Source organism: Microtus pennsylvanicus, chromosome 1, assembly GCF_037038515.1.
Source record: "Microtus pennsylvanicus isolate mMicPen1 chromosome 1, mMicPen1.hap1, whole genome shotgun sequence".
Lineage (NCBI taxonomy): Eukaryota > Metazoa > Chordata > Mammalia > Rodentia > Cricetidae > Microtus > Microtus pennsylvanicus.
Window position 1 is genome coordinate 39,307,805 of NC_134579.1, and position 13,463 is coordinate 39,321,267.

The 13,463-nt window shown below is 39.6% G+C and overlaps 1 protein-coding gene across 2 annotated transcripts in view; it reads left to right on the forward strand.

Annotated features, from left to right (window-relative positions):
* The window catches only part of Adgrg7 (adhesion G protein-coupled receptor G7), a 59,014-nt gene that overhangs the window by 8,141 nt on the left and 37,410 nt on the right, over nucleotides 1-13,463 (forward strand). For both annotated transcript variants that reach the window (XM_075955028.1, XM_075955037.1), the window contains exons 2-4: nucleotides 7,305-7,418; nucleotides 8,744-8,848; nucleotides 12,126-12,238. In XM_075955028.1, coding sequence (XP_075811143.1) covers nucleotides 7,305-7,418; nucleotides 8,744-8,848; nucleotides 12,126-12,238 — 332 coding nt within the window. The remainder of the gene's footprint in view (nucleotides 1-7,304; nucleotides 7,419-8,743; nucleotides 8,849-12,125; nucleotides 12,239-13,463) is intronic.

The following is a 13,463-nucleotide window of genomic DNA, read 5'->3' on the forward strand; positions in this document are numbered from 1 at the left end:
ATGGAGATTTTCTTCTATTAGTTTTATTCAAATTACACTGGGTGTATGATCTGCTTTCATATAACTTTTGAAAGCTTGAAATGTGTATCTAGGTCCATTTGTTTATGTCTTTGTTTCTAGATGTCCTGCAACATCTGCTGGAAAATTAGCTTTTCTCCTCTGAGCACAATGCTTCTTTCTCAAACAACACCTGGCTGTCCTTGAATGGGCTGTGAATGATTGTATTTCATTCCAGAGGTTCACTTATTTATGCTACTGGGATGTGAAGTGCCCTTCCCTGAAAGCTTTTTCTCTAGTAATTAAATGCATAGCATTTCCTTGTGTTAATGACAGTCTCTATGACTTCTTTTACAGAGTGTCTCTTCAACTCCAGCCCACGAAAAATAAAAACTGTGTGGTTTGCACTCTTGTTATGGATATATATTCTTTAAAAATTACAATTCTAACATACAATTTAACTTGCAATTCTAATTTACATATACTATATACTCTCTGTTACACACACACATTATGTTCAAGTCTGTGACTATCATTTTTATTTTCTGAAAATACATTTTAATGAGCAGACGTTTTTAATTTAGATTAAATGCAGTTTATATATTAATTTATATATTATATTTATATTAAATGCACTGTATATATTTTCAAAGGTAAAGTTTTCTATGGTATTTCCTTATGAGTTTGCTTAAATCCCACTTCTGTGCATTGGAGTGTCTTTCTTTCTTTGTATATTGCTGAATTACTAGTTTTTCTTTTATTAATCATTCTAAAAATTTATTTGCTTAAGTTCATCAATATAAAAAGTTTTAAATTACACATTGTGGTTTTACTAAGTGTGTGTATGCGTGTGCGCATGCGTGTGTGTGTGTGTATGTGGAGGTCAGACTACAGCTTGTGGTGAAAGCCAGTTCTTCCTATTCATTCATTTCTACACTTTACATTTAATGCTATTTCGCCCTTCAAAAGTAGTTGCATGTTCCACAGTTGCGACACAACCCTCTACATTCTATTTTTAAAGCATTATGGCTTTAGCTTTGTTTTCAGTGAGTGATCCATATTAAATTCAGTTTTAAGAGGGATAGATTCACTTAGTCCAGAACATTTCCATTTGTAAAAAAAGAAAATGAAAATCAACAACTTTCTCAGTTAGTAGTTTTAGCAAGTGTGTGAAAGATCAACAGGTCATTTCTAAATTATCTTTTTGGCTTTTGAATTTATATGTGATTCTGGGGCCAAGTCCCGGCATTGTACATTGGGCAAATGTTTACCACCAAACATCATCGGCCCTGATTTATCTATCTTTGAACTTTTTATTTCATTGATATCTTTGTCTTTATGTTAATTCTACCCAACCATTATCGGTGTGACTTATTCCAATGTAAAACTAGTAATGAAAGTATTAAGACATGTTCATCTTCCAAAACCTTGTTCATCTTTTTACCTTTTCCATTTCCCAAAAAATTAAAACCAGTTCATAAATCCCCACAGAAAAGAAATAGTTGTAAATATTTTTATCCATGTGCTTGTATGTATATCTCTGTGTATTTACCTAAGTGTACGTGTGCCACTACATATATGCAGATGGTCATAGGGAAAAGAATAGGGTGTTTGATCCCCGGAATCTATAGGCAGTTGTGAGCTGCCTGAAGTAGGTGCTCAGAAGAAAACTTGGGTCCTATAAAAGAGCAGTATGTTCTTTTAATCAACCACTGAGCCATCTTTCCAGCCCCTTTGATTTAGATTTTGGCTATCATTTGGAGAAGAAAGAACAGCTTAGCTAACGAGGCTTTCACCTCTTTATTTATATCTTCATTTATTTAGTTATTTAAATTTTCTCTTAATAATGAAGTCTTACCAATATCTTCTTAGTTCCAATAGTTTGATGATTTTATGGTAATATAAATGTAAAGTATTTTCTAATTATTTATTGCTAACATGTATAATAAATATTTTTGCACCATATAATCTTTTTTTTTTTTAAACCAACCTTTCATTCCTGGGATAAATCTTACTTGGTCATGTGGTATCTGTTTTATTTGTTGCTCAATTTGATTTGTGACTGCTTTAAAAGCGCATGCTCGCTAGTTTGATGTCAATTTAACATAGACCGTGCCTCTGTAAGATAGGGCTGTAGGCAAGCCTGTAGGGTATTTTCTTAATTAGTTACTGATGGAGGAGGGCCCACCCCGTGGTAGGTGCCTACAGCCTTGGACTCTTGATCCTGGGTTCTATAAGAAATCAGGCTGAGTAAACCATGAGGAACAGACCAGATAGCAGCACTTCTCTGTAGCTTCTACATCAGCTCCCGACTCCAGGTTCCTGCTCCGAGGTGCTGCCCTCGCTGCTTTTGATGATAAATTGTTACATGGAGCTGTGCATGAAATAAACCTTTTCTCCCCAAGTTAGTTGTCTTAGGTCATAGTGCTTCGTCAGAGCAACGGTGACCCTAACTATCGTAGAACTTGGTACCAGGTTAGTGGGGTAGCCGTGACAGGCCAGGCCATGCCGTTTCTGGGGGACTACGGGAGGAGTTCGGACATTAAAGCTAGAAAAGCCACTGAGTGTTCAAAGCTTGGAGAGCTGTTCTGTGGGAGCTTGGAAGAAAAGAGTGTTGAAAGAAACGCAGATGATGGAGGCCCGGGTTGGAAAGTCCCAGAGAGAAATCCGAGACTCCCTTAAAGACTCTGTAGAGGCTGCTGTATACTCTGAGTTAAGAATCTGTGGTTCTAGTTATCTGGGGCTGGAGAATCAGTTGTGATTAACAAGATTCCAGAGCATTAAAGAGAAAACTTTGCTGGGATAGTCAGGTCTAGACAGTGGGCCTGAGAAAAATTAGTGGTGTGTGAGAAGAGACCAGGTGAAATATTCAGGTGAGTCAGAGCAGAAACTGTGTCCCAGAGGTGGCCAAAGTTGCACCTCATACTGGTATCCAAACTTGGTCATGTAGAAGAACCCCCCAGGTGGTACTGGCTTTAAAGGCATGAAAGGGGTCATGGAGAGCTGAGGCTTGGCACTGTCAGAGGCCAGGAGAGGACTCTGGTGAAGGTGCAGCCTCAGTGGCATTTGAAGGCCCAGGACTGAAGGGGTCATGCCAGAGGTTGAGGCTTAGCACCATGAAGAGAGCCCAGGAGAGGCTATTGGTGGAAGTGCAGCTCAGTTGCAGCAAGAGGCCTCAACATTTTGGAGATGCCGGTACCATGGGACAACCCCCAAGAACAGCTTGGAGATGCCGGTACCATGGGACAACCCCCAAGAACAGCTTGGAGATGCCGGTACCATGGGACAACCCCCAAGAACAGCTTGGAGATGCCGGTACCATGGGACAACCCCCAAGAACAGCGGCAGCTGTGGAGTGGAGCCAGCCTAAGTTAAGTGTCATAGTGCAAATGGCTATCCAAGCCCTCAGGAAGCTCAGAAGAACATGACTGGATCCCAGACATTGGACTCTGAGTTATTTTTCCAGTTGGCATTTGGTTTTGCTCTGATTTGATTATGACGATGTGCTAGTATCAGATTTACTTTTATATTATGAAACGACTTGGATAGTTTTGTTTCTCTGTTTTCTCAGAGAGTTTGTAATATTGATATTTTTGCCTTCCTAATTAATCAGTAAAGCTGTCAGCCGTTAATAGATATCTTCCTGTATTTTTCTTAATTTTTGAATTTCTGCAGTTTGGACATACGCATATCCATTTTGCCTGTGATTTTTCTGAGTTTCTTGGATCTCTAAACTAAAATTTTTAACTAAATTTGAAAAGTTTCAAAGTTTTTTTTATTTTCCTGTTTTGGGCCTCCAATTTCACACATGCACACACGTACATGCACGTATGCACACACACACTCACACATCCATATTAGACCCATAGGATCTTATAATTTCACACATGCACACACGTACATGCACGTATGCACACACACACTCACACATACATATTAGACCCATAGGATCTTGTAATTTCACACATGCACACACGTACATGCACGTATGCACACACACACTCACACATACATATTAGACCCATAGGATCTTGTAATTTCACACATGCACACACGTACATGCACGTATGCACACACACACTCACACATCCATATTAGACCCGTAGATAGGATCTTATAATTCTCTTCATTTTTTCAAAAATCTTCTTTTTCCATATTTAATGGGACTTTATATGCAGACGTGGAGCTGTCTTCCTTTGTCTCTCTCTGTTCCTGGATACCCCGCATAGATTCCAATCGCTCTGTCTCCATCAACGAGTGCCATCTCACACCTGACCCTGTTAAGACTACAGCTTTTTGCTGGAGTTTTCATCCCCTATTGTCACCCAGACTCAGTTATGCCTGTAGTGGGGAAACTATAGAAACAGAAGTCCCTTTCATTTCTGAATATTTCTCTCCGCTTTCCAGTACTGTCAAGCAGGTTTTGTCGACAATGTTGGTATTACTCCTTTTGTAGATTTTGCCGAGACTGTAAGGTTGTTATCTGTGGGAGGCTCAACATGGTACAACCCACTCTTATCCTTGTTGGAACACCGCCTACTCTACAAACTTAGAGAGTCTAGTGTCCCCAACTGCAAATAAGGTTTTCTCAAGGTTTCCTGCGTCAGGAGTGGAACTGGACATACTGCTGCTACATCTTAGCTCTGCGGCTTCCTGAATGTGCGGATTGCTGACATCTTAGTACCACTGCTGAGGGCTGGATTCCTGTTTCGCTGTCATTGCTGCCTGCCAGCTCTAACCATTTCCCATACTGCTGGAGGAATCACCCTAGAAAACTTCCTAATAGTGAATCTCCTTTTTTTTGTTGTTTATTTTATTTGTTTTTTTTCATTGTGATGCTTACATCGTTTCTAAAGTTGTATGTTTATATGGTATTTATTGTTGAAGTTTATATTAAAGAGCATTTCAAATGTAACACAATTAGAATTAGACAATGGCCCCTTATGCACCTTTTAAAAGTTGTTAATATTTTTTAAAATTTTTATTGAGCTATATATTTTTCTCCACTCCCCTCTCTTCTTCTCCTCTCCCCTTTTACCCTCTCCCATGGTCCCAATTTATTCAGAAAATCTTGTCTTTTTCTACTTCCCATGTAGATTAGGTCCATGTATGTCTCTCTAAGGGTCCTCACTGTTGTCTAGGTTCTCTGGGATTGTGAATTGTAGGCTGGTTTTCTTTGCTTTATGTTTAAAATCCATTTATGAGTGAATACATATTGTATTTGTCTCTCTGGGTCTGTGTTATTTCCCTCAATATGATGTTTTCTAGCTCCACCCATTTGCCTGCAAATTTCAAGATGTCATTATTTTTTTCTTCTGTGTAGCACTCCAGTGTGTAAATGTACCACATTTTCCTTATCTATTCTTTGGTCAAGGGGCATTTCGTTTGTTTCCAGGTTCTGGCTATGACAACAATGCTACTAGGAACATAGTTGAGCACATTGTCCTTGTGGTACGATTGAGCATCCTTTGGGTATATACCCAAAAGTGGTATTGCTGGGTCTTGAGGTAGGTTGTTTTCTAATTTTGTTAGAAGTCACCATACCGATATCCAAAGGGACTGTACCAGCTTACATTCCCACCAGCAATGCAGGAGTGTTCCCTTACACCACAACCTCTCCAGCACAAATTGTCATCCGTGTTTTTGATCTTGGCCATTCTTACAGGGATAAGATGGAATCTCAGAGTTGTTTTGATTTGCATTTCTCTGATGACTAAGGATGTTGAGCATTTCCTTAGGTCTCGTTCATCCATTTTAAATTCCTCTGTTGAGAGTTCTCTGTTTAGGTCTGTACTCCATTTTTTTATTGGATTATTTGTTCTTTTGATGACCAATTTCTTGAGTTCTTTGTATATTTCAGAGATCAGACCTCTGTCCAATGTGGGGTTGGTGAAGATCTTTTCCCAGTCTGTAGACCTTGTTGTCCTTTGTTTTAAGACCCCTCTGTGTTCCCTCTGAATTTAGTCTCCTCAGTTTCGCACATAACGTTCTTCACAATCTCCTCAATGCCCCGCTGATACCCTTCATAGGACTATTGCTGTTGTGTTAAGTTCTACTTTTTTACTGGAACACATGGGAACTGTCCATGCTTTGTGATGCTGCACTTTGTTTTGGAGTATGCATGCATGCATGGTTGTGTGTCTGTGTGCAGATGCATGTGGGTACAGTACACGTACGAATGCTTGTAGAGGTCAGAGGTCAGCTCCTAGTGTCATCATTCCTTGACTGCCATCCACCATGTTTGAGACAGGATATCACATTTGCCAGGAACTCCTTGATTTCACTCATCTTTCTGGCCAGTGAGGCCCAGGACTCTGCCTTTCCAGCACTGGAATTACTAATGGGCACTATCTTGTCTACCTTTTCCAAACTCAGATTTGCATAGAAAGCACTTTACCTACTGAGCACCCCACCCCTGTTCCTGTTGCTCTTTCTATGCTTCCAATATTTTATCCAGGTTTATCTGAATTAATTACACAGTCTAATTCAAATATTGACTATTTAGGAAAGTCTTCCTTGGTGATATGACCTCTGTCCTCCTTATTGCCTTTGTATTTGTCTTGGTGGTTTCTATAGCTGTGATAAAATACCATGACCAAAAGCAGTTTAGGGAGGAGAAGGTTTGTTTCGCTCACAGGTCCATGTAACAGTTCATCATCAAAAGCAGTGAGGACAGGAATCTGGAGGCAGGTGCTGATGAAGAGGCTGTGGCCGAGGGCTGCTTGCTGCCTTGTAGCTCATGACTTACTAAACCTGCTTTCTCATAGAACCCAGGACCACCAGCCAAGGGATAGCACCACCCATAGGATCTGGGTTCCCTCTATCAGTCACTAATTAGGAAGATGCACTAATTACAGGCTTGTCAACACCCCAATCTTGTAAAGGCATTTTCTTAACTGGGGTTCCTTCATATCAGATGACTCTAGCTTATATCAAGTTGATATAAAATTAGCCAGAACACTATTCAAATCATATTTGGAAATCTGCATGCTGCTAACTTAGTCTATCTATCTATCTATCTATCTATCTATCTATCTATCTATCTATCTATCTATCTAACAGGCCAGCTATCCTTAATCTTTATAATTTCCTTTTTCTTAGAGGAGTATCATTGGAAAGTCTGCTTTTTAAATCCATCTTTTTGGTTTCCATAGCACCACATATTGATGGGGATATCATAAAGGACAGTTCCAGCAATGACAATCTGGTTCTGCATATATAAATTGGATGACTACAGATTTTAAAAGGAAAACTAATAGACAGATTAGCATCCTATTCTGTTGTTGTTTACTGTGGTTTTTTTCCAGGCCTATCCGCTTCTGTGCCGAGCACCCCCGTACAGTTCTGCAGGAATGGTGGAACCTGGCAGAACGGCAGGTGCATCTGTACTGAAGAGTGGACAGGGCTGAGGTGTACAATTGGTAAGTTACTCGGCTGATGCTGTGTTGATGGATAGGTGAACCTTTGTTAATAATGACAGCAGCAAGCATTCTGGAAGCTTTAGTTAAAGACTATAGACCCAGCATAAAGACAGTAGCACTAAAATGTGTACTCATGAACCCCCTATAGCTAGGGGTATCGTCGTAAGACCTGCATAAGATTGGTCAGCCCACATTTCATCAGGGACGGCACAGACTCTTATGAGGTCCTGCCCCATCCCTGAGGGACCGCTGTCATGGGGAGAGGAGGCGTGGTTTTCTTCAGTGGTGTAGCCACTGACAGATTTGCTCCTACTCCAGTAAGTTGCCTCCCACTCAACGCCCCTGTGCAAGAAACGCTAACTGAAGTCAGTGGTTCAAATACAACACAAAGGTCTGCAAATAGGAGGAGGACTTGTTGGAGAAAAGGATGGAGGATACAAGACGGAAGTGGGGATGAAAATTATTCTAAGGGTTAGTACATAATTGCATAAAACTGTCAAAAAACAGAAGCACATATACATAGATATATAAAAAATATTGTAAATGATAGAAGTGTGAGGGTTTTTTTTTTTTCAACAACCAAATCCCTGTTTTCCTCTTAGGCTTTATATGGTCAAGACAACTTTATCCATTTTCCAAATGTCATTTTTTTCTATAATTCACAGGTATAATTTTCCTTTAGGCTCCAGCCTTTAATTCAGGGCAACTAACAATATGGTTTCCTCAGAACTTTCCAGGGGTTATATGCCATTTGACTCTCTTTCTTTCTATTGAGTTATTAAATTATGGATTGACTTCACTAAATGGTGTGTAAGAATCCGAGTTCAAGATTTTCTGGTTCAAGGTGTACTTCCCAACATTTTTCAATCTCTTGCTTCCGGCTTGGAGCACAGAGTTCCTCCATCCTCTCTCATTAACTGTCTCTATTCCTTGCAGCTAAGCAACCAACCCACCCATGATTTGGGTTTTTTACTTTGATCAAAATCCTCATAAAGTACTTTGTCACCATAAATTGCAGTTTTGTAATTCTCTAGATTCTAACTAATCAATACATAATTCTTGCTAGTGTGTTAGTGTTCGTACCTTCCCTCTCACTCAAGTCTGCGTGGTGTCCATTGCGGCTAAACCTGTTATCTAGCGTATTGACTATAACAGAAGACATTTAATCAGATAGAATGCCTGGACACTCCTGAACCAGCCCTTTGACTCTATGAGTCTTCTGTAAAGTACACTGCCAAGGTTCTAAACTTCACCTTTTATCCTAGTTTGAAATTTCAAAAATAAAATACATAATCTGTAATGAGAGAAATTTGTTTTCTTTACAGCTAATTTCTGTGAAAACAGTACCGCCCTGAACTTTACCTTTCCCAGAACTGCAGTGGGCAGATATGGAGCTTCTCTGGAAACGTGTGGCGAGAACACTGCAAACGGTATGTGTTTCCCCGGGATCACTGTTTAAGCAGAGGAACTGTGAGACCGCCATACCTCTCATTCTCCCAGCTACTGTTAGGTCTCTAGACAAGACAGCCAGGAAAGCTCGGTTCACTTTAATGTCAGTGTTTGAAGTTTTGTACACAGCTACATAGACATATTCCCCCCCCAAAAAAAACCTTAATATGGATCAGTTGTTTGTGAACTCTTCCTTATCCTTATTTGATTGGAAAATTTTCTCGAGCTTTCTCTGTCCCATAGTATTTGTTCAAGTGAATACTTCTTCCTGGAGTTACCGGTATTATTTCTCTACATTATTTTGAAACAATACATACCCCAGATTTCTTCTGTGCCTTCTCTCAGATGATGTATTTCCAAGTAGATACGGAATGGAGCGGGTCTGTTATCAGCAATCCTTTATTTCTTTGCCCATCTTGGTTCCTTATCTTGGCACATTTCTAGCTCATGGTACTTTTATCGGTATGACAACCTTTTGTGCATTGAGGCATTCCTAGAATCAACAAATTCTGTTTCTAATTGTTTGCAGACGGGATCCAGAACATTGATGACTTATATCAGCCCCACACTGGCTAATATGTTCTGAGTGTAGACTTTATTCATCCATAGAGCTCCCTCCTAATAGTTAAAGTCTACCAGTCATGTAATTTTTTCTAAATGACCTATCTCTCCCTTGATTGCATTAATTTGCATTTATTAATGTTGCCAGTGCTCCCATGTCTTACATAATTGGATACCTCAAGAATGCAGTCACATTTTTTTCATTTTTTTAAAAAGAAAACAAACTATCTTTTTTATTATAATACCAATCCAAGCTCCCACTCCCTTGCATCCCCCATCCCTTCACTTACCCCCCATCGTGCTCCCCATTCACTTCTCAGAGAGGGTAAGACACATTGTTTTGGGGAAGGTCCAAAGCCCTCCCTACTCTATCTAGGCTGAGCTAGGTATCCATCCAAAGATAATGCCTTCCCAAAAAGCCAGAATAAGCAGTAGAGATAAATCCTGGTGCCAAGAATGCAGTCACTTTTAAATTATTTATTTAAAAAAATTGTTTGATAGAGCAGTAACAATGAGGAGAATTTCATATTATTTTGATATTCACTTTTGTGCATATCCAGACTACACTGAAATTCTAAATATGTTATCGAAATTGTTCCTTCCTGTATTCCTTCCTTCCTTATCTAAGTGATTGCTCACATATCCATGATGCATCCTACTCTGTGAAATACATGTCCTTCCCTTCCCAGCCTTCTCACTTGGGGTTACCATTGCTGTGATAAAACACCATGATCAAAATCAGCTTGAGAAGAAAAGAGTGTGTTTCACTCACAGTACCATACAACAGTTCGTTATCAAAAGCAGGGATGGCAGGAATTCACACAGGACAGGAACTTCGAGGCACAGGGATGGACACAGAGGCCATGGGGGACTGCTGCTTGCTGGCTTGTTCCTCGTGGCTTGCTCAGCTTGCTTTCTTATAGAACACAGGGCTTTAGACCAAGCGTGGCACTTCCAGCTACAGCCTGGGCCCTCCCTGATCGATCACTAATTAAGAAAATATCATACAAGCCTACCTAAGCCAGATCTTATGGAAGAATTTTCTCAAATGAGGTTCCCTTCTCTCAGATGACCATAGCTTGTGTCAAGTTGACATAAAACATGATAGCACAAGCCTTTTCATTAAATTTCAGAGACCCAAAGGGGAGCTTCTGCAGATTTGTTCTTACTGTGCATGTTTTATAGATCACACTGTATAGAAGACTGTTGTCTTCATTTTCTACATTGTATATACCTTACATTGTTTATGTTTTATAAACCAGATACAACTTACAAAACATAACTGTGTGCTATGAATTGGGAAAAGTAAGTGTCAGTAATATATTCATGAAGGTCTTCGCAGCTGTTTGATATAATACCAAGGGATAAATAAGAGTCACGTTATCATCTTTTATTTGACATTTATTTGATTTTTGAGCAACCATTATGAAAATATTTATTATACATATCTTTGAATTTCTGACCGAGTCCATTTTAAAGATATATATTTCAACTATTAACGAATTCACTTGATTTTCTGTTAAGAATTCTTTTTGTTTTATTTTATATAACAAGTGATTACAATGCACTTCACTGATGTTTGAGTAGAGATATTCATATTTCTATGAATAATGGAAGAGACACGCTTGGTATGTAGCTGCCTAAAAGATATAAATCGTGTATGTGTTAAAACTTTGCATTCTGTCTGGCAGTAGAGGTGGAGTCATCGTGTAAATTAATGAAAACTCCAAACCTCTATTTTAAGTGTTATTAAAGCAATTCTGATATCAGTATTTCTTATCATTCCTCAAAAGGTAGTTGCTTCAATACTAATCCTGAGGGAAAAATTCACCTGTGATAAACTTCCCTACTGATTATGATTTTGTCTTTAGATATTACATAATTATCAGTTATTGGTGGGCCGTGGGGTGGAACGTTCAGGTGACAGCCTACAAAAATAAGACTGCCCAAAGAACTGTTTTATTGAGAGCCAATAAAACATCTAGAAGTTGCTGCAATACCCTGGAATTCTCGGTCTTGAAGGAGTTGTCCAGATTTACATAGAGATAAAAGATCAACATATTTAATAGTTTGTATGAAATTTTCATATTGCCTTCTGTCTCAGCCTAGTAGATTTTCATTGTGTCCAATTAAAGTCATTTCATGTCTACTATTTAGAAAATAAATCTTTCTTGAAGACAGAGAAGGAAGCGAATAGGAACTGGTCCTTGTACACAGTCCAGTTTCAAAAATCAAGACAACCGCCTAGAATGCTGCAGGGATTGCTTCACTTTTCTATTTCCGGGTATTAGAACAACCTCGTATTCTTGACCTAAACCCACAAGGCCTTAGGTTTTTCACAGTTCTGTGGGTTGCTTGTGGCAGCTGGAAGGTTCATTAGGGGAACACGCGTGCAGGCTGTTAGACAGCACCACATAGCCTGTCTTGGAGTAGTTAGACTCTCTTCCTCATGCGCTGCCTCAGGACAGCATCCTAACATCACAGAAGGGTGGAGACTCAAACTGGGAAATTGTGAGACCCAAGTGCTGGGAGTCATGTGTTTCCACCACACTCTTTTAGTCAGGTCGGCCCAGATTCAAGAGTGAACAGATGCTCATCCTGGGAGAAGCAGCGGAGTCACGCTGGCATGGAGCAAGCGCACAGTGATTACCGTGTCTGTCTTTATATACATTTTTCCATTTTTCCCTTTTATTAAAGCGGGGACTCCTAGAGCAACTCGACTGTGCGATGTTTCTGAGTATGGAGAGATAAAATTTGGAAATGTAACAATAGGAAACTGTGAAGAAAATCTGGAGACACTAGAAATGCAGGTATGTCTTCTAACCCATCTGACGGACAATTGGGGGATGCTCCCAGTCTAGGCCAATCTGTTTAGTCTTCAGAAGCCTGATGGTCAATTCAACGCTTTTCAAACTCTCAAATTAGAAACTAAGAAAACCCATTAAGTTAAAACATTCTTATTTATTTAAAGTTGACGTCCATTTAATGTTGACATTTTATTTCAGAAAATTTCAACAAATGGTAGCCTAGAGAATATTTTAAACAGCCTTATATTTGTAGATTGCTCAAGTTTAGATCCCTGGTTTTAGAAACCAAAGGTAGTCTACTCCATCAAAATGAATGGAAAAACTATGTGACAAATGAACCTTTGACACAGACAACTCCAGATTGATACTGGTCTTAGGACTGTACCATGAGCTAATAAAATAAGAAGAATTTAAGGCTAGATGTGTTACCATTTATATTAAATTATATTGACTGAGGATCTAGGCAAGCGAGCATGCATGGAAGTGCTAACTCACTTGATCATACAGAAGAGGAAGTGTTGGACCCTAGAGTCCAATTACTGAGGAGGAGTCACCCCAAGAAAACACCCTCACACTGCAGTTAATGTAAAAGAATGAGGATTTTAATTCGGCCATGACAGAGTCACTCAGCATTCAAGCCAAGGACCTCGAATAGCTGGTACAGACTACTTTTAAAGCAAAAAACCATAGAAACAAGGGGGGGAGGGACTCGGGAGTTGTTTTCCAACTATTGGGGTTGGCTTATTCAAAGGGCTATTAACAATAATTGGTCTGAGCCAGGGCTGGAGGAGGGCAGTTGCCAGATCAGGTGAGGAAAGAGGAAACATCTGAGGGTTACTTTGACCCCTTCTCAGGGACTGAGTCAAAACATCAGGAACTGAGTCAACAGCTTAAAGGTTATCTTGCCCCAATTTCAATAACCGAGTTCTATCTGGAGAATATTCACAAAGACTCAGGGAGATGGAAAGTTCCCAATATTTCAGTACGTGTGTGGGTAATCATTAGATTCCTCGCTCCCAGGGGAGGGAGGAAAGCACTAAGGCTGAGAGGCCCCAGAAATGGCCTCAGAGTTGTCAGAAATGGTTTTAGAGTTATCCTAGAGTTCTACAAAAGACGCTATAACCTTTGATGGAGGTACTTCTCAGTACAGGATGTTACATCTTCTTTATCAAATTGGGTACCATTTCCATACTAAAGGTAGTTATATCTACTACCACTAATTGGTGAG